The sequence below is a fragment of the Crinia signifera genome, chromosome 2 (genome assembly GCF_055691185.1).
Source record: "Crinia signifera chromosome 2, ASM5569118v1, whole genome shotgun sequence".
Lineage (NCBI taxonomy): Eukaryota > Metazoa > Chordata > Amphibia > Anura > Myobatrachidae > Crinia > Crinia signifera.
In genome coordinates, this window is record NC_139218.1 from 312,130,112 (window position 1) to 312,152,393 (window position 22,282).

Genomic DNA, 22,282 nt, shown 5'->3' on the forward strand with positions numbered 1-22,282 from the left:
AAAAAATTTACATGGGTTAGGTCGACACATGTGGTTTTTCAATTTATTTTTGTCCTGAATGTCGACACAGTTGTCATGGACACTGAAACATAGCAGCACGTCCCCTCGCATGGCTTACTGCGCTCGCCATGCTTCGGGTACGGTGCCTCGCTGCGCTCGGCACACTATTTTTTCTCACATATCGCCCTAGTGGATAGTAGGGCATGAAATACTGCCTGTCGGCACATGTCGGCTCAAAAAAAAAGTGAAAACCCCATGTCGACCTTTTGACTGTTGACTCATGGCTCATGTCTACCTAAATGCATGTCAACCTAATGGTGACGACCTAATGACTGTTGACCAACATGCTGGTGACCCATTGACCGTATCCCAGATATATAGATAAGTTAATATTAGTCTAAATTAATTCAACAAAAAAAGTGTCATGTTTGGGAGCAGACAAATATCTCCAGCATGAAATGGAACAGATGCTTCTTTTGCGAAAGGTTGATCTCCTTGGCCACTTTGGGGGAAATTTACTAAAGGAAATTTGTAAAAAAAAATAGGTGTATTTGTATCCAGAAATACACTTATTTTTGACATTATCTATCCCAAAAATACGGCAATTCGTATCCGTATGGAAGTACTATCAATACGAATACGAATTACCGTATTTTCGGGATAGTAAGGGGGACATTTACCAAAATGGATTCGTAGAAAAAAGGTGTATTCGTAGGGAGAAATACACCTTTTTTTTACGAATTTGTATTTTCGGGATTTACAATCCCAAAAATACAACAATTCGTATTCCTAAAGATGGAATATTCGTATTTGTATTTACAAATGCGAATGCCCTACACCATCGATAGGATACGACAGAAATCACCATTCAAAAGAATGGTGATTCCTGATGTACTAAGCAGCCGTACTGATAATACGGCTGCTTAGTGGTGTAAAACACCCACGCAAATACGACAGGAAAATACACCTTGCTTTCCCTGTCGTATTTGCTTTAAGCCTGCACTGATCCGTCAGATCCGTGCAGGCTTCAGTGTAAAAAAATAGAAAAAAATAAATAAAAAACCGGCATGGGGTCCCCCCCACAGCTGTAACCAGCACCAGGCTGATGGAGCCGGGGCCGGTAATTAAAAATCAGGGGACAAAATGACTAGGGGTCCCCCGCATTTTAAGAACCAGCCCCAGGCACAACCAGCCAGCAGGGTAATGTCACAGCCGGGGGACACTTATTATATAAAGTCCCGCGGCCAAAACATTAACCCCCTGACCAGTCAGCCTGGCCAGGGGTCCTGGGGGAGTGGGGACCCCCCCAATGAAGGGGTCCCCCCCCTCCAGGACTTACCTGACCAGGCTGAAGCCTGGTGCTGTCCTCGATGCCCCTGGGCGGTGGGCATCGAGCTGATAGCGGTGTAAAAAAAATTAAGTGTGTGTCAGTGTGTTTTATTGTACTATTTTTAATACTGTGGCACTACAAGACCCAGCGGGCCCTTTAATGCCCCGCAGGCTGGGACTTGTGGTTCTCCAAGTCTCAGCTTGCGGGGGAGGCTTGCTGGGAATCATAGTGCCCCAGTATTAGACAATAGTTTAATCTTTTTTTTACACCGCTATCAGCTCGATGCCCACCGCCCAGGGGCATCGAGGACAGCACCAGGCTTCAGCCTGGTCAGGTAAGTCCTGGATGGGGGGGGACCCCTTCATTGGGGGGGTCCCCACTCCCCCAGGACCCCTGGCCAGGCTGACTGGTCGGTAGGGTTAATGTTTTGGCCGCGGGACCTTATATAATAAGTGTCCCCCGGCTGTGACATTACCCTGCTGGCTGGTTGTGCCTGGGGCTGGTTCTTAAAATACGGGGGACCCCTAGTCATTTTGTCCCCCATATTTTGGGAACCAGCCCCGGACCTGGAGCCTGGGGCTGGTTGTTAAAAATCGGGGAATCCCTATTTGTCGGGTTCCCTGATTTTTAATTACCGGCCCCGGCTCCTTCAGCCTGGTGCTGGTTACGGCTGTGCGGGGGACCCCACGCCGTTTTTTTTAAAAATTTATTTAATTTTTCTATTTTTTTTACACACTGCAGCCTGCACGGATCTGACTGATCCGTGCAGACTGCCAGAAATATTCGTATTAGCGGCCGTATATATGTGCCGCTAATACGAATGGTTACACCATCGGAGGGTTACAAAGCAGTCGTATCTGACTGCTTTGTAATTTCCCCTCCGGAACACGACTTTGTATACGACTAAAACAGTCGTATGCAGCCGTAGGGGAAATACCAATACGAAAAACTAGGTTTTTCATATTGGTAAATTTCCCCCTAAATGTCAAAAATAAGTGTATTTATGGATACAAATACACCTATTTTTTACAAATTTCCTTTAGTAAATTTCCCCCTTTGTGTCAGGCACCACAAAACATCATTTACATATGGGTATGCTGAGCTAAGTAAACATGCTCTTTGCCTATAGTATGCTGTTTCCATGGTATACCTACTGTATGTAACACAGCAACTAGATACTGTATGTATGTCTACCCACATGTAAGAATAATGCTTTTGTGCTGATACATAAGTACAGGTTGTTTGCAGGAGACATATAGAATGACACACCTGTTCTGGCATTCCATGCTGTCTGGAACTGATCAGAAAACAATAGTTTGTGTTATAAGTACTCCTCTTTTACATTTAATTAAAAATGTTGAAATTGAGGAAAAGTTAAAAAACCTCACAGGCTTGTCTTGAAAACCTGGCAATGACCCTGGGAATCAAGGACTGTAGCTATAGTTACTTTAAATACAAGAATGTGTACTTTACTATACATTCTAATCATATAATTTTAATGTAATTGTCAGGTCTTTGTTCACAACACGTAATAGCGATGTGTGCCGCTCCCATTTCCCTAACAGTTCAATATGCTTGCTGTGAGAAAATGAGGTATGTTGACGATGTATATAGTCATGCCACGTTTCCCACAGCATCACAGTCTAATGAAATAAGTCTTTATCCATGATGTCACCTTTTTAAAACCACAAATACCCAAGTAAGGTTATGAAGCACAGATATTGTCTAAAATATTTAGGAATTATAGGTTTTCTGGCTACTGTGAAAAATAAGTTTTCAAGGTAATCATTTGTTTAGTATTATGGATTTATTTACTAAAATGGGAGTACTATTGAAGATTGGATGTTGCCCCTAGCAACCAATCTCCAGCTGGTATGTGAAACTACATATACCAGCATGCCTTGCCATAGTTTTAACATTTAGCATTCCCTAATGGCAAAAATGTGGCAAGGCATGCTGGGGCCATAGTTTGGCCATGTATGATTTAGCACCTTCTAGAAGATAATAGAATCTGATTGGTTGTCCATAGCAAAATCCCATCTTCAACAGAACTCCCATCTTAGTAAATAACCCCTTATAGGCCCTTATTCTGGTTCATTCGCAGCGGCCGCACATTCGCACAGGGACCGATGTTTTGCGTATGTGCCGCAGCATTTTTGCACATGTGTCTACGCTAGGTGCATGCGAACTCGGCGTGAAGACTGGTCTCCGAGTGCATGCTCGCAGCCTTGCGAGCGGTGGGTGGAGAGAGGCGTGGGGTGCTGGGCTGGGGCATTAGCATATGTGTACGCCCTGCGTTTCATGTGCGTTCCCATTAAAATGCTGGGCGTACATATGCTAATGCGGTTGTGACGCACGTGCAGGGGGCGGAAAGCTGACATTGCCGGATGTCAGCTGTCCGCCCAATTCCCTGCATTTCTTTGCTCATATGTACAAGTGGTCTGGGCCACCCTTACATATACAAGCGCCTTCGCCATCATTCACTGGTTAGTGACCATCAAAATATGAGGGAGGTTCCCGCTGGCATGCGAATGGATGTTCATGTAAAACATCTGTTCGCAAGCCTTGCAAACGAATTGGCGTACGAATGCGTGGTACGCACTAACCATTTGCAAGGCAGGGTTTCGGTCATTCACAAGGGTGCGTGCACGCGTCCAATCGAATTAACCAGAATAAGGCTCATAGTGCATACACACGGTTTGATTTCATTTTCAATTCGATTTCCATTAGATTTGGACTATTCAACTTGTTCTGAAATTATTTCTACTCCTTTTCGGTTTTCACTATTTTCCATTTGATGTGCATTCGATTAGCACCATTCGATTTGCAATTTCGATTTCAATTCGATCTCACAGTATACCAGATCCTTAAGGCAGGAGACTGAAATAGCATCTGGATCGAACTGAATGCTGCAGTGAACACATTAGATTTGCACTATCTACTATTAGATTTTCACTAGATAGTCTTGCCTTTTTTCTATTCGATTTCCACTACACGGGAGTGCGCATTTGGATGGAATCTGCATTGAATGCTAATAAAAGCCTTTGATGTGCATTTGATTTCGATTCGATTTATATATTCGATTTCGCTTCTATAAGCAAAATTGAATAGAAAAATAGTGCATATCTCAACGTGTGTTCAGGGCCGCATGTGTTCTTTTGTTGACCTTGACATCTAACAACTGTGAACAAAGTACTTCATTGTATTGATCCACTGGATTATTTAATTCTTTATGTTTTTAAAACTGTTGTTTTATTGGAGAGCGCCCTCTGAACTCTTTTTTGCATTTCTAAACCTTTGGTCCCGTCTAAACCTACAGAGGTGCTGCTCTATTTTAGTAGAGTGCGCAATTTTGGGGTACCCATTCACTACCCATCTCAACGTGTGTATGCAATATTAGAGTCTAATTTGAATCTTAGTATCGTACACCAACTTTTTGCACATTAGGCTTAATACAGCATGAGTTGAATAACGCAATGACTGCCATAGGAAAGGAGTGAATTAAACATCCAAGGCTGTGTGTACACAATAGGGCATGTGACTCGGAGCCAATAGGAAAGCAGGGGAGGGCAGAGTTAGCTGAGGATAATAGGGACAGGGAAGGAGGAGTCTTCCTCTTATCCCTGTGGAATTTCACTGGAATGGTTCTGGTGAGTGATGCTCCATGCTTACATTATTAGGCACCCCTGACCCTGCACTAGAATTGAGGCCTAGAATTTTAGATTGCCTGTCGTAGTTTCTAACAATTTCACCATTATATATCTTACACATATTAACAGCTGCATACAAGGGAGAGCGCTTATAGTGCATTATTGCATTACAGTACTGTTAGGATTTATGTAAGGTACTCGTAACATTGGGTAGGGCCTATCAGTATCCTAGGCAGGGGTGCAAGGGTTAAAGCAAGGCAAGGCTTATAGGGCTATCACAGGACGTATACACCGATTACATGGTTACAGGAGTTATACACATGGGTAAATGATACACCGATAGCAATTGCAGGGGCAGAGTTTTACATCCCCATGCCTGATCTGTACTCACCGGGGGGACTGTGCCCGATCAATGGCGTCCGCCTGTCTGCAATGCTGGTACTGGCCGCCGCAAACTCCGCTGCGGACGCCGGTCTGTCCACAAGGAGGGCGGAGAAGGAGCAAACCCGGGCACATTGCTGCATCCCCCGCATTGCCTCGCTGTGGGCAAAAGCCGCAATCCCCAACAGCGCCGAGCGGTGCCGTGCGGACCGACACTTCAGCGGGGCCTCCGCCGCACCGCTCGGCGTCACTCCTTACCTCCCTTCTCCAGACGGGTCACTCTGTGCAGGTTCCGGCCGCTGGAGCGTGGGGAGAGTGTTAACACCGCTGTCGCACACGGTAGTCCGTGTTTGGCGGCGGGTAGGGGGAGGGCGTCTGGCGCCCGGAGCGGCGGCATGGGGAGGGAGTCGCCAAACAGCGACCAAGGTGCACTGGACTGGAGTCCGGTGCATGAGGGAGCAGAGTCAGCTCAGTCACCGCGACCCCAAGAATCAATGTGGCGGAAGCCAGGGGTCAAGGGTCGACGGTGGCCGAGCGCACATTACATAGGAAGGGGGAGAGAATGCCTACAAAGGCAAATAGCTTGCAGTACCTGGGTAGACCAGAAGGAGCAGACTCAACCCCTTAGTCACAGGGAAAGGAGAACCATTAGAGCAGTAGAGGGGAAACGCAGGGTATAGAGACAGGGGAGCACTCCAGGTCCTCGATCAGGTCTGGTAGTGACTACGGAGCAACTTCCCCTGCTCCCGCATATAACCCCTACATGCTGGCTACTTGCCTTGGTTCTAGGGCACGGCCGTTGGCACCACCAATGGAGAGATCCCGTGCGGGGAGTGAAGTTAAAGAGCCATGCATCCAAGAGAGGGCTGGGCCGCAAGGCATTAGTAAGGCATGCTCCAAGTGCAAAGCTCGCATTGCAGAATAAAAAGACCATGCAGTACATTAGCTATTACAGGGGCGGAGTTTTATATCCCATGTTCGGGGAAAGGGGGCGTAGCAGCTCCTGAAGGCGAATGGATATTTATCATGGCCAAATTATCCACCATAAATCACCCTCATTTTCAACTAACCCGCATTACACTGTTACAATATGTCGCTAAACAACTGCTTTGGGTCTTATCTACATTTGGTTATAAGGCACTTTAAAAGATTCCTCTCAGACGTAGCAGTACAAACCCCCGCTACCATTAGGTGCCACGTTCACAATCTCTCCTTATATAGAACTAGACACAGCCTTCGGAGAGTGCAGATCACCCCGCCTCAGGGAACACTTTGCAACATTATATTACCAACTATAATCTTCATTAAGCTAGCTGTTAAAAGTAGCCTAGGATGTCCCAGGAAAACAATACAATTGCAAGGGTGACACCACTGGTGGGAACCCAGAGGCCACTGATGTTATATGGCAAATTGTGGCGCATAGATGCAGCCGGGGGGCTCCAAGGTTAATAGCACACCGCCAAGACGGGCGCACTTACAATTATATACTGGTACAATTTTAAAAAGACAAGCTCTCCGATAAATGAGTGGACAAGGTATTGCAGTTATACAAGGGCCCTACTGGTAACAGTGTTGCTAATCACTGCACCACCGTACCGTACATTGGTCACGCTGCACCTAACAGCAAACTCCCTTCTACAATTGTCACATTTGCGCTTATATTGATTGATTTGCAGTTTCCTATATAACGCAGCAGATTCTCACGCGCTTTATAATCAGAGACAGGGGAAAAACAAACAGGGTAACAGACAGACAAACTGAGAGTTAGGAGGCCCCTGCTGCAAGCTTACAATCGATAGATATGCTGGCATATTGACCACTAACCGCAATCTCTTGCTATAACTGACTCTTGGCCCTTAGTAATTTATGTCTCAATAACATCATCCGCAATCCCTAGGTATACAGTTCTTAACAAAAGGTGTTTTGGCTTAGAGATCACCGTTCTCCAGGCATTGGCCCAAAAAAAGTGGGGCCTTATAACGGCATGCTAAATAGAGGAAATAATATGACGGTAGAGGTACAGAGCACCGCATAATGAGTAGTTAAGACCACTAGCCTTTAATGGTCTGAGTTGCGGCATTCTAGGACGGAAGAGCGCCATCTGCTTCACAGATCTACAATTATTAACAGCAACAGCAAAGTTATAGCAGGTTCGGCTAAAAGGACGCAAAAGTAATGTACAGGGACAGAGCTAGGTTCCCGCACAGATATTCACTATGACTTCCCGACTATGTCGGAGGCAGCACAATAACTAAAGTTACAACCGCTAGCATTACGCAATAACCAATAGTCCCAATTATAATATTCCACACTCATACTTGGGCATTCATCGGGTGCCAACAACGAAATGAGCGCGGGTGGACATATGCGTCCAGATGTAAAGAAATATAGATTTTAAGATCCAGGGCAGTGCGCAATTGCAAGAATACATACATTGGGATGATAGCATCCTCCAACCTATTATGCACTAGCCATGGTGGAAGGGGCTGGCGTATATGGCCATATCTCGCAATACCATATTAACATTTTGATCCCACCCCCCAGAACCCTACCTTACCCTTCACTGTTCACACTATATATTCGTATATAACATAACTCCAGCATTAGGGAAGTGTGAGGGCAGTAGGACAGGGACCAGTCATATGTCTCCACAGATGACAACTTGCTTGAAAAACGTGGAAGGAATTGGAAATCGAATACAAATCGAACAAAGAGGTTGATGAGGTGTGGACAGCAGAGTCACAGCAAGCAGGTGACGGTCCTTCCAGTGGTGAGACAATGTTTTTTGGTTTTCTTCTTTTTCAGAGCATGCTGGGTCTCACTCCAGCCACTCTTGATAGGAGGGGGCCGGGAGTAAATAGCATGGCCAGAGCTCCCAAGTGCAAAGCCAGCCAGGTATGCCAGTATGCGGGCGAGCAAGCAAGGACACAGCAATAAGGGCAGGAGGGCGGCTTAGCCAGGGGCAGTCCAATACGCAACACAACAGATCCGCAAAGCTTGAAAGAGAGCCGCGGGCACAACAGCCAATTACTGCTATATCTCATAGCCCAGGGCAACCTTCACAACGGTTACAGCAGCCTTCAGAGGCGCAGTATTGTAATCCCTCTTACTTAACTACAGTAAGGGGAGTAAGTGGGGCAAAAAAGGGGACATGCAGACCTTCAGGGGGCTAAGGCGTACTAGCGCAGCAGGGAAGCTGCGGGCCCTGACCTGTTAGGTGGTCAGTTGGCCATGGGCACAGCTGGAAGCTGGGGGCCCACGACCTTGACTGGTCTGATGCATATTAGCGCAGCAGGGAAGCTGCGGGCCCTGACCTGTAAGTGGTCAGATGGCCATCGGGCACAACATGAAAGCTGTAGGCCCATTACCTAGAGTGTTCAGGTGCACATTAGCACAGCAGGGAAGTTAGGCCCTGACCCAGAAGTGGGGTACCCATTCAGCTAGATGTTGCACTGATGCCTCGAGGGGTTAGGCCACTCCTCAAGGGAATTCTGCACACACTCTCACAGAATAGGGGCAGCTACAACCGCGGAAAGGGCAAAATTTAGGGCCTTAGGCCGATGGCGTACCGCTAGTTACAATAAGTACATCTGCCCGCATCTACTGCCATGAGGGCAGTGCGTCAGCCAGATCGCGCGAGCGCTTGGGTGGATGTTTGTATGTCATTTGTGCCCATCCTACTCGGGGATTAACTACGCTCTGTTGTTGGGCAGAGCGTCCGGAGTTTTCACGCTTTTTTACCTGAACTGACAGACTGAATTCTATAGTCAATAGTCCCTCAGCAGGTCCAGACGTTTTTGTCCTCCGGCCGAGTAACTCCCTTTCCCCAGAACCCTTTCCCCTTTGTGTCAAAATGGGCGTTCTATTGGTACTTTACCAAATTATATGCAACCAAAATTGGGCATCAAAAATTTTATTTTCTTTGGCAGATCCTCCTAAAATACGCTAACATATCATAGCCTTACAAACCAGTGCACAATTCTTGCCACCCATAAGGGGTCGGGAAGTAGTATCGAGGTAGGGAGGGCAGGTCACACCTTAGTCCAAAGGCAAGCTGTAAGCCCTGACCTCAAGTGGTCTGTTGGCCACTAGCGCAGGACGGTAACCACGGGCCCTGACCTTCAAGTGGTCAGTAGGCCATGGGCACAGCATGGAAGCTGAGGGCCCACGACCTTGAGTGGTCTGATTTATATTAGCACAGCAGGGAAGCTGTGGGCCCTGACCTGTAAGTGGTCAGTTGGCCATTGGGCACAGCATGGAAGCTGTGGGCCCATGACCTTGAGCGGTCTGATGCATATTAGCGCAGCACAGAAGCTGCGGGCCCTGACCTGAAAGTGGTCAGTTAGCCATTGGGCACAGCATGGAAGCTGTGGGCCCATGACCTTGAGCGGTCTGATGCATATTAGCGCAGCACAGAAGCTGCGGGCCCTGACCTGAAAGTGGACAGTTGGCCATTGGGCGCAGCATGGAAGCTGTGGGCCCATGACCTTGGGGGGTCAAATGCATATTAGCGCAGCAGGGAAGCTGCAGGCCCCAACCTGGAAGGGGTCAGCTAGCCAAGGGCACAGCAGGTAAGCTGCGGCCCCTGACCTCAAGTGATCGGATGCACACTAGCGCAGCAGGGAAACGAATGCGGGCCCTGACCTGGAGAGGTCCAATGGACATTAGCACGGCATAGGAACTGCGGGCCTCGACCTTTAGTAGTCTGATGGCCATTAGCGCATCATGACTTGCCCGCATCTTAATTTGGAATTGCATCATGCCTCAGTTTGGGCTAGAAAAGTTAGGCATCATAATTTGCACTTGCATCATGCCTCAGGCCAGGGGTAGGTCAAGGCAGCACGGTGGGCATGGCTGCCCAAGGTGCAGGCGCCACACATGGGCAAATGAAGTGTCATTGCCACCATGGGTTTCTCCCTGTTAGAATCCCCTATGTAAACGAAGAGAGGCTCAGATTTGTAGAGGATCTATTTCTAGGAGCGGCCTTTTTTGGTGCTCTAGTCTGGTGGCGGGGCGGGGGTGTCCTGGGACCAGGACCCCCGCTTTGGCGGGAAAGAACGGCAGATTAATTGATTTAGGTCTTCAGTAAGCGATGTTTATACATCACATCGGTTGTTTTCGGTGCGCTCACCTTCATTGACTATAGGCCTGCGCTAGATCACCCGCTCGGGGGACAGCGAGACCACCCGCTCGGGTTGGCAGTCAATGGAGTAGGTGGAGCCATACCGCTTGTGTAGGTAATACGTTATTACATACGTCAGTCGTGGGGTGGAGCTTAGATCACTAGCCGTTCTTTCTGGGCCACCATTTAATTAAGAAATTCTAATACAAACAATTAGCTTAAAATGTTTTAAATAAATTCAGCTAACAATTTCTGCCAGATCCAAGTCTCCGAGTCGTTATTTCAGGTTTATATAAGTAAGTGTTGAAATATGAAAATGTATACATGCACAAGGTCACACATCAGGTGCTAGGATGTTTAGAATAACGCAATGACTGCCATAGGAAAGGAGTGAATTAAACATCCAAGGCTGTGTGTACACAATAGGGCATGTGACTCGGAGCCAATAGGAAAGCAGGGGAGGGCAGAGTTAGCTGAGGATAATAGGGACAGGGAAGGAGGAGTCTTCCTCTTATCCCTGTGGAATTTCCCACCCTACCCGCCCGATTTCAATGTGGTAAGGGGGGGGCTAAAAGGGGGGGGGCTGTAAACGCGTTGGCTGAAAGGCGGGAAAGAACGGCAGATTAATTGATTTAGGTCTTCAGTAAGCGATGTTTATACATCACATCGGTTGTTTTTGGTGCGCTCACCTTCATTGACTATAGGCCTGCGCTAGATCACCCGCTCGGGGGACAGCGAGACCACCCGCTCGGGTTGGCAGTCAATGGAGTAGGTGGAGCCATACCGCTTGTGTAGGTAATACGTTATTACATACGTAAGTCGTGGGGTGGAGCTTAGATCACTAGCCGTTCTTTCTGGGCCACCATTTAATTAAGAAATTCTAATACAAACAATTAGCTTAAAATGTTTTAAATAAATTCAGCTAACAATTTCTGCCAGATCCAAGTCTCCGAGTCGTTATTTCAGGTTTATATAAGTAAGTGTTGAAATATGAAAATGTATACATGCACAAGGTCACACATCAGGTGCTAGGATGTTTAGTAGTTTTGCGAAGATTCACAAAACTACATTTCCTGGCACTAGCATGTGGCGAGCTGTCCAGCCACGAGTGTCGGGTCCTTCCCTCCACTACAAGGGTAGCCCCCTGCGTGCACAGCATAGCTGTGATGACAGGCTCTGGGCCATCATGTTTAGGGTTACAGCTGCAGCATGTGTTGTCACACAACTCCAATGGCTCAGCATGAAAATGGTCTGGACATTCCTGTATTGTTTGGAACTGCGTCCCTGCAATGCTGCGTTGCCGCCCGCCTAAACATTGCCTCACTGCCCTGTCGCTGTACTCAAATTACACTAAGGTTGAATGTGACTGCAGTTTAAGTCCTTGTGGGTATGGATCATGGGATAGACAGCAACTAGGTCGACAAGCATTAGGTTGACACCCCTAGGTCGACAGGCATGAAGGTCAACATGACTGAAGGTCGACATGGGGTTAGGTAGACAGAGTCATTAGGGCGACAGAGTCATCAGGTCGACATGGGGTTAGATGCTTAGAACAAGAGGGGAGGCAGAAATTGCCAGGCAAATCACTGGCACTGTAATGGATTCTCTGATATATAAAAACATTTGAAATTGGTCCAGTACATAAACATCAACAAACAAATTTATTGTTAGCTATAATACAAATATTGAGCCATAGAAGTCCATTACAAATGACATTACATTGTTTTCTATGGGTGAACGGGGTTCAGTGTGAAAGGCATCAACCCAGTAATAACCAGTAATAAACTGGCTCCACAATGCAATGTAAAAGGGGTTTAGCTGGCTCAGACCCATTTCAGAAACATTTTTTTATGTATGAGAATAAAACATTTTACCATTGCAAATATACCATCAATCCCATTGAATACTGTGTAAATAAGCAACACTTTAGGACTCATGTGTAGGTATGAAAAACAATATCACTCCATAAAAATTTCTGCTTTAACCTTACTGTAGCAGATTTTAGTTACTGTAGAAATTTAACATTCGCACCTGCTACTTTAATTCATCAATAATTATCATTCAACTTCATATTTTAAATGAAGGAATATATACTCCCCTTATCTCTCTATCCTCCCACAACTGTAGACTGTACCTGTTGTGATACCAAGTGATACCAAGGGGTCGATCTTTTATGATGCAGATTATTCACGAGTGCGAATCATCAGGGCACCGGGTGCACTTTATGACGGGCTGAATTCGCTTAAAAGCGCTTGGCCCAGTCGGAATAGATCCGACAGTATTGTCCATTTGGGCTCGGTTTCCACGACACCATTAAGTATCTCCGTTTCCTCCAGTTCTTTGCCTCCGGATTTTCTTCAGGTCTTCCCAGATTCTTCCAGTTTCCTGTCCAGTAATCCAGAGACTATTTAAATATGCAGTCCGCAGTTCATTATCATGTTCACATTCTTCGTTCCTTCAAATCTTCGTAACCAGCATATAAAACATGGAGTAATCCCAAAGACAGTTATTTGTGATCAATTTATGAATCTATTTTTGCTCCAAAAATGTTGCTTCCAGTTTATTTATTTTAGCTGAAATATGCAAAGTGTGTCCGGGACAGTATAGTTCCAAATAAGCGAAGCGTGTCCGGGACAGTATAGTTCCACATATGCGAAGTGTGTCCGGGACAGTATAGTTCCACATATGCGAAGTGTGTCCGGGACAGTATAGTTCCTCATATGCGAAGTGTGTCCGGGACAGTATAGTTCCACATATGCGAAGTGTGTCCGGGACACTATATTTCCACATATGGGAAGTGTGGCTGGGACAGTATAGTTCCACATATGCGAAGTGTGTCCGGGACAGTATAGTTCCACATATGGGAAGTGTAGCTGGGACAGTATAGTTCCACATATGGGAAATGTGGTCTGGACAGTATAGTTCCACATGAGTTTCATTTGGAACAGCAGGATCTTGATCTCAGGTTTAGAGCAGCAGCATCAGGAATGAATACATCCAGTCCAGGTTTTTCCTAATATCTGACGGGTATGGATCATTAGGTGACCAGCATTATGGTTGACATGCATTTAGGTCGACATACAGGAAGGTCAACATGACTTTAGATCGACAGGGTCATTAGGTTGACATTGGTAAAAATTGACATTGAAAAAGTCAACATGGTTTTTTTTTTTTTAAACCGGAATGTCAACATAAACACTAAAAAAGTAGCACCATGTCCCCATGCATGGCTCGCTGCGCTACCCATGCTTCTGGCACGGTGGTTAGAGAGGCTCGGCACACTATTTTATTTTCCCACCACGCCCTAGTGGATGGTAGGGCATGAAATATCGCCTGTCAGCATATTTTGGCAAAAAAAAAGTAAAAAACCCAATTTCGACCTAATGACCCTGTCGACCCTAAACATGTCGACCTAATGATCCTGTCGACTTAATGACCCTGTCGACCTTAAGCCATGTCGACCTTATTATTATTATTATTATAATAATTTTATTTATAAGGCGCCACAAGTGTTTCGCAGCGCCGTACAAAGGGACAATACAGGGAGACAAAGCTTGGCATAACATTGAATAAATAACAAAAATACAGTACAAATAAAGAGCGCCACAGTTCAATACACATTACAGCTTGGATATACTGTAAGTAGTGAGGACTCAATCAAAATACAACTAGAGGGTAGATGCCAATGATGGAGATGAGTATGCGGACAAAGATGGTCACTGAGTGTTGGAGTAAAGGAGAGCTGTGAGTGAAATGTGAGGAGAAGTGGGCTTTGACAACAGGAGGAAAGAGGGCCCTACTCGGAGGAGCTTACAATCTAGTAGGAAGGGGAGACAGACAGATTACAAGAGGTGCAAGTGAGTGGGTGGTGGTTAGATAGCAGGATGTAAACAGGCAAGGGGTTGGAGAACCATCTGGTTTATGCAGTGGAAGGGTACGCTTTGATGAATAGGTGAGTTTTCAGTGCCCGTTTGAAGCTTTGCAAGGTCGGGGAGAGTCTAATGGAGCGAGGGAGTGCGTTCCACTGAAGGGGTGCAGCACGGGCAAAGTCCTGTACTCTAGCATGGGAAGCAGTGATCAGGGTGGAGGAGAGACGACAGTCGTCAGCCGACCGTAGAGGGCGGGAGGGACCTTAAGCCATGTGGACATAAATGCATGTCAACCTAATGGTGTTGACTTAATGCTTGTCGACCATCATTCTGGTGATCCAATGACCGTATCCCTATCTGACTCCTGTGGTTTGCACTTACCTGTAAATATGTGTCCAGTGCAGAGGGTCAAGGTTCCCAATACTAGTTAGTGGTTTGCCAGTAGGCTTGGGGTGTGGAGTCTACACTGGGGACCTCTGGATTGTTGTACCCACTTGTGAAGTCTGGGAATTGCCAAGCTGTAAGAATCTGAAATGAAAGAAAAACGGTTATTTTCCTATCCAGCATATATAGGAGAAACTTGCGCTGACACATCCCTTCGCATGCGGGCGTATGGGAGAAAAATCATTCCATGGTCGCCAACCATGGAATGTTTTTTGCCTGCTCGCAGATAAAAGTCAGTCTGATCTGACTTTTATCTGCGCAACAGATGGCCAAAAAGTGGGTGGGCGCTGATGTCATGTGATATCACCCGCCTGCTTCATGCAGGCTTCGCCACGCCTGCATGAAGACTCCTAGCAATTTTCTGGGCGCATCCACCGTTTTTATTGGCATGCCCAGGAAACACTGGGCGTCCCCATGCGACAGCCCCCTGCCCACCCACTACCCGCCCCACTGTGTGTGAACTCTTCGGTGACTGTGATAGTCGCCGAAGGTGATCGCATATTGGGTCTGCACATTAGGTTATTTGCAAATACGCATGCGCAGACCCGAAACATCGATCACCGCAGATAATTTGCAGGGGACCGAGTAAACGTGATTCAGACCCCAAGTTCGAATCCATCCAACCCACAAATCTGGCAGCAAGGATGAATCACGTTGCTGATCTCCACAGCTGGGAATGTGGAAGTGATTTTGTTAGTGTATTAAACAGTTTAAAGGCAGGGATTACCAGCAAAATAATTAATAGCACCAGATGAAGGCATGGATTATGGTGACAGGTAGTAAAAATTCAGTATACGGTATGTCCCATTACATCCTACCCCCACACTGCATCCTGACATTTATGATTATGCTAATCCCTGCCTCTACTTGCTAAGTCAACACATAAAAAGGTAATTGTGCGCTTTATGGAATATTTTTATTTTTGGGGACTTTTTTTGTAATAATTTACCTGTAATTAGGAATGGTAGACTGTAAATAGGAATGGTAAAGTGTGCTAAGCAAAACACCTTGCCATGCAAATTGAAACCAAAAACATTAAAAACATTGTCCTTTTCATGTGCCAACCATTTCCATGTCGATCTTTTGCTTGTGCTGCTTTTTTGTCTAAAGTATGTCAGCATATTGCATTTCCATTTAAAAGGAATCGATTTGACTTGTAAATGACCAACCCTTTAAAAAAAGCTCAACGTTCATCAGGCATCCCACATGGCCGCTGGGCTCACACTGAATTCCATCTGGCCCATAATGCTGAAAATGGAGTTCAGTCTCTTAAGCTAGGTACACATATATACAATCGTCGGGCCGTTCTTCCAATCTGGGGGCAAACGGCCGTTCGATTGTATAGGTGTGTACGCTGTCCCAATTGCTGCTGTGCGATCGATAAACGGCCAAAAACGCTCTTGGCCGTCCACGGTCGGTCGGTCGGTCGAAGGTTCTTTGCTGCTTAATATTTCATCCGACAGGACGGCTCCATATCGGAACAAAAGTGAAGTGTGTACGCATGTTCGATCGATATGCTTGACAGTTTGACAAAGCACGGTGGTATGCTGCATTATGAGAGACCCTGTAACCCTTTGCCTGCTGTTTTAACTAATGTGTGTTTAATGCCTCACTGCCCAACACTTTAGAGGCATCACTTTAAGACATTAATCAATGTTGAAGTTTTAATAGAGTGTGCTGGAAGCTCTTTGCAGGGCACCATAACACACTATTAAAACTTCAACATTGATTAATGTCTTAAAGTGATGCCTCTAAAGTGTTGGGCAGTGAGGCATTAAACACACATTAGTTAAAACAGCAGGCAAAGGGTTACAGGGTCTTTCATATACTTCTTCTTGCGATTGTTTGGACGGGAGTACATCGGACGTCGCAAGTAAAATTGTACATATGTGTACGCGCAGAACGGTCGTATGTTTTGGACGGTCGAACGTGTATTCAGTCGAACGAACAGTCGCAAGAAAAATGAAATTGTACATATGTGTACCCAGCTTTAGTATATTTTGCAGGGTTGCCATGTTTTTATGACCAGTCTAGGGGAGTGAATGTGTGGGCCAATAGGTTTGTGTTGTCACCTGTCATCTCTAGAGGAGAGTAAAGGAGACTGCATGACCTTCTATTTTTTGGGGTATTCTCCCCATCCATTCCACAGACTATAGTTGTATCCATAAAAGTGTTGTATTTGTGTACTACTATTTGTATAAACTATTGGTATTTGTGTAGTTTCACGGCGGTAGTTACGTAGTCAGTATAGTGTCCCTGTCAGAATCAGCGTAGTGTTCCCGCGGCCAGAGTAGTTAGCGTCCCTGTCAGAATCAGTTCCCGCCCGTTCGCGGCTAGACGGAGCTTACGTAGTTAGCGTAGTCAGGCAGGTGTCCCTGTCAGTATCAGCGTCGTGTTCCCGCCCGTTCGCGGCCAGGCAAAGCTTACGTAGTTAACGTAGTCAGTTAGCATTACACAGTTAGCGTAGTCAGTCAGTGCTTATTACATTGTGTGGGAACCATTGACCATTTTAACCTGCCTGAAAAGGCAGGTGTGAATGTGTTCCTGAAACACCCCCACTATCCTCGCCCCAAAGCGTGGCGAGCGCAGCTAGACCCGCGAGGGGACGCGGAATACACCTCGGTTGCTCGCCACACTTAAATGTAAATATATAAAATCAACTCCACACCGACGTGGGTAGTGTGGGTATGAACAGGTCAGGAGGACGCATACCGTGTCCCCACGCGGGGATCGCTACGCTCGCCATGCTTTGGGCTGGAGTGGATAGTGGGGGTTTGAAATGGAGGTATTTGCCAGTATGTAACATGGATCACTGGCAAATGTGTCCTTTATTGTGCATGAGACGCACTTACCCCTTTGTGCAGGAGACGCACGCGCTACCATACTGAGCAAGATTCTGTGTACATACTGAAGAATTCTTTAAGAAGGATGGAACGATCATGTTCCATCCTTCATAAGCACAAACAAGGTTTGTAACGTTATAGCTAGATTTGATGTGCAACAGAGACAAATAGTTTGTGTGCCAATATATCATGCGCTTCCAAGCAGCCTGAGGTACAGTACTGCTACCAAGATTGAAGAACCACTTCAAAGTAACATACAAGCCTCGAGCCTGTCTCTAGGGACCACGGGAGCGCCAATCACCCATACACACTGATCGGTTTAGTTGATTTGTCATTACAAACTGGCAAATTGTCCAGATCGCTTCAGTGTGTACCTCGATTAAGGAAAATATGGAATGTGTTTATTATCTATAACAAATGAACCCAGTGGTTCCCAAACTGTGTGCTGTGGAAACCTGGGGTGCCTCAGGAGACTTGCAGGGGTGCCCTGGGCTGGTGGTCCAGTCCATTTAAAATTATTTATGATCAATGTAACAGGCAAATCCAGTGCTTGTGGCTGCCAATCATAACACATGTGGACAATCCGTAGCAAGTCCTGTCCCTCACCACATAACTGACCCTAAGGATGACATATAAAAACACTATTTACTTAATTTAATATTGTTTTCAGAATTTCTCAATCATAAAAAATCCAGCCTAGGGGTGCCATGAAAGTTTTTGGGATGCTCTAGGGCGCCGTGATTCAAAAAAGTTTGGGAATGATGGAGTGATTACTTTGACTATCAAAACATCATACCAGTTAAAAAAAATAATTTCATAACAAAAAACAATAAAGCCTTTTTTGCTACTGCATGGATCAGACACCACCACACTTGATATTGAAGCGGATGAGAAAACACATGGATCTCATGAATTATTCATGTGCTATAGTCTGCCAAGGTTTTTTAAGAGAACAATTGGGCTAAGTGGCTGAGTTTTATGTTGCTATTATAACTGTTAGCGTAAGATGGTCGCTAAGAAACCAATCTTATCAGCGATTCAGGAGTCAGGTTTTGCGCCTGTAACACTGTAAATGGATAGTGACCTCATTTGGAGTTCTCCTTTATGGGTAATGTTGAAATGAGAAATTAATTCACCTTTGTGAATTTCAGGCAATTATATGGAGTATTTTAACTTATTAAAAACAATAAAATTTTGCTAAAACAGAAATGTCATCAGTAGTGATCCAATCTAACAATTATGAAAATGACATAGAAAATCAGTAAAGAAGTATTATCAGCCTTGAAGGTATATTCACATAATGGCCCTTATTCTGATCGGTGCGTACTTTCCCGAATTCTTACGTAGCGGTCCGCACGCCACGCTGTGCGGACATCGTCCGTAGAAACGCCCACCGAGCCTCCGCATTCAGACGGACTCACTCTTTAAGAAGAGGGCGTGTTTACGGAAGACATCCAAACCTTGCGTGTGCGGTGGACACGCACATATTCTGCACGGTCTTACAGCGTAAGCACGGTCTTACCGCGTCAGAACGGACGGGAACCTGCCCGTACGCACCGATGCGGTGTATTTACGCACAATTCAACACTATTATCTGAACACAGAAATCGATCACATGACCCACTTATGCAATTAGGCAACCTCATTAAAAAGTGTTTGTTTGGAATTGGAATCAATTAAATCCTAATAGATACTTAAACACATTACTACCACATCCATTACACACATTAACTCTTACATCATGTGAAGTGATATTTTAATCATTGTCACCCCTTTATGTAGCTTTTATGTATGCATATGATATCAAAATTGCACGTCAAATGCAATATTCTACAATGTGCTAATTATTACTAACACATAATAAAGTAGTAAAGTGTAAAAAACACACATACAACTTCAAACTGTGATAAACTTTTTAATTTTAGCAATAATATTAAAATAAATTATTAACAAAAACAAAAATTATATTAGAAGATCTGTCAGATCTTGCAGGTCGGCAAGGACCAGCTGCAGGTGATGGCGCATTCTGAGAAGGGCCCCACGTACACCCTCCTCTGCTTGGGTAGGCTCATCTGTGGGCATGTTAAAGGGGGTAAAATTAGTTATGATATTCATGAATACTTTTAACATAGTCATACATAAATGTTATAAATGCAAGGTGACAGGTGTGTGTGTGTATGTGTATATATATATATATATATATATATATATGTATATAGAGATATAGGGTCTCGACTCACTGGAAATGCTTGTATTATAATTTTACTATGTTTTATGTGAATAGTGTCTGACATCGACTATATTATTCATTTTTAAATAAAATTTGTTTACAAATCGCAAAATTTTGAATCCACTATTGAATGTCACAGTAAGGTGGAGGTTTCTATCTAGCGCTCTCTATATCCAATACCTGTATATAGAGACATATATAACTATATATATGACACATACATCTATACATACATGCATACATACTAAAAGGAAAGGCTGTTTTTTTCCCTCGTCCCTTTACTCTGTAGAACACCTCACAGTCATAGTGCTCCTTCTGAATCCAAACCCACCCATGACTAAGCTCTGAGAAGCATGTCATGAGCTCCAGCAATAACAACTCATCAAAAATCGCTCAGTGTCTGTTCTATGATGCAACGTGGCATGGGACTTAGTCAACTCTCAGGAATGCACAGTACATTTGTGCAATCAAGCATGGCTTGCCTGCTAATGGTCTGCTCCATAAATCATTGTCATAATGCCAGGTAGGTAAAGCTGCAGCACTAACCCACTCCCATGCACAAAATCATTATTAAGACAAAATCAACCAACAATTATGGTGCCAACAATACATGCAGACTGCAGGGGTTGGTTAGCTAGTGGAGGGCCCAGGGGCACTGACCACTTGTGACTCCATTCTAAGCCACGCCTGTCCATACTCCATTTATGCCATACTTAATCTAGTTTAGAAATATCAATCACCTGTAAACTCTATTCACCTATATGAGGCTACAGATTGTACGCTTGCAGCAGGGACATGTAACCCTTACATGAGCATGGCATCCCTTTCTTCCAGGATACAGATTAACTACACAGGTTCTGTGGCACTTAAAATCGACCTGAAAGCCATCCCCACAACCTGTGTCATTAATATGTGTCCAGGATGAAAGGGGTGGTTTGGGCACCCTATCTAAGTGTGTCTGTTGCTACCCTGTTTGTTATATGACTTTATAGTATTTTAAAACACAATTGAATCACCAGTGCTACATAGCAAATAGTAGATAACAAAAGGAATAATGATTCTTTATGTATACATACCACTTTCGGCCGCCTGCTCCACCTCACAGGCCTCCTCATCCTCCTCCTCGGCTGCCACCACCTCCTCCTCAGCTGGCAGCACCTCCTCCTCGGCTGCCACCACCTCCTCCTCAGCTGGCAGCACCTCCTGCTCTTCTAGTGGCACCACCTCCTCCTCTTCTAGTGGCACCACCTCCTCCTCCATTTGCTCCCCGTCCTCTGCCACTAGCTCCTCGGCCATCCCATCAGAGCCCTCCTCCTGGGCCTGGGCCGCCTCTGCCTCCTCCCGTGCCTGTCTTGCTCGATCCCGTGCTGTGTTTGAGAGAAAAAAAACATTAGTGCCAATTAGGGGTCATTTGGACAGATGTATTAAGCCTTAACAAGCAATAAATGCAAAGGTGATAAGTAGAGATAAATGTACTGGCTTTTATCAAGCACAGCCTGTAACATGGCAGTTATGATGTGACATTTGGGCCATTGTAAGCATCACAAACAATAATCCTACACAATTACATATTTTATCACCATTACAGGGTGTCAAACAGGAAGTAGCACACATATAGTGTATGCCATGTTTAACTCATGATCAGCCAGGTTACCTTATTGGCTTAAAAAAGGTCATGTAAGCAATAATGTACAAATGCCCATTTAATGTGTAAACACTCACATCGCGCAATCCTGGCCCTGATTTGCTGGAGCAAATCTGGCTGTCGACGCCTCAGGTCTGACCATAGCCACTCCAGCTGAGCGATGGTCCTCCGCACCTGGGTGCGTGCGAATATGCGTCGGCGGGCCGCCGCATAAGCATTCCGCTTCTGGCGGTTCGTTATAAATGGGCCCGCCCGCCCCAGCCTGGTCTCCATAACGGAGACCAGTGCCCTCAGCTCCGCAGGAGAGAATGGGGCTGCTCTCCCATAGGCCGCCATCTTAGCAATGGCACAATTTAAGCAATCATGTCCTGTAATTGGTTGTTCAGAGTGATATTTGGTATTAACTTTATTGTTTATTTTGTCATTAACAGCGTGTATGCGCCACAACAGACGGCTAACCAATTGCATTGCCAAACCACACTTGCTGTACCTTTGCATAGTTGAGCAGACCATGCCATTACTTAGTATCTCCTAAACAGAGAGGGTGAAAGAAGTTTGCAACCCATTATATATAATCTATTACATTCACCAAACATGGGTGAAAGCAACAGGTGAAATAGTCTGCATCACTAGCCATTTACACCTCTCTACAAGGTACTAAACAGCTTTATTATAGTAAAAGCTATACAGCAGAAACATAGCAAATAGTGCAAGACCTTTTCCCAATATTAGGCCATGGTGCCATGTGTACACTTACTTTCTACCGGC

The 22,282-nt window shown here is 45.3% G+C and overlaps 1 protein-coding gene across 1 annotated transcript; it reads right to left on the reverse strand.

Annotated features, from left to right (window-relative positions):
- Positions 1-19,590: 19,590 nt before the first annotated feature.
- Positions 19,591-21,285, reverse strand: LOC146059089 (uncharacterized). Its single transcript, XM_083171212.1, has 2 exons — positions 20,946-21,285; positions 19,591-19,711 (listed from the first exon to the last, which is right to left on the reverse strand). The coding sequence occupies exons 1-2, from the start codon at positions 21,163-21,165 to the stop codon at positions 19,602-19,604; spliced, it is 330 nt and encodes a 109-aa protein (XP_083027338.1). The 5' UTR covers positions 21,166-21,285; the 3' UTR covers positions 19,591-19,601.
- Between the last annotated feature and the right edge of the window lie 997 nt (positions 21,286-22,282).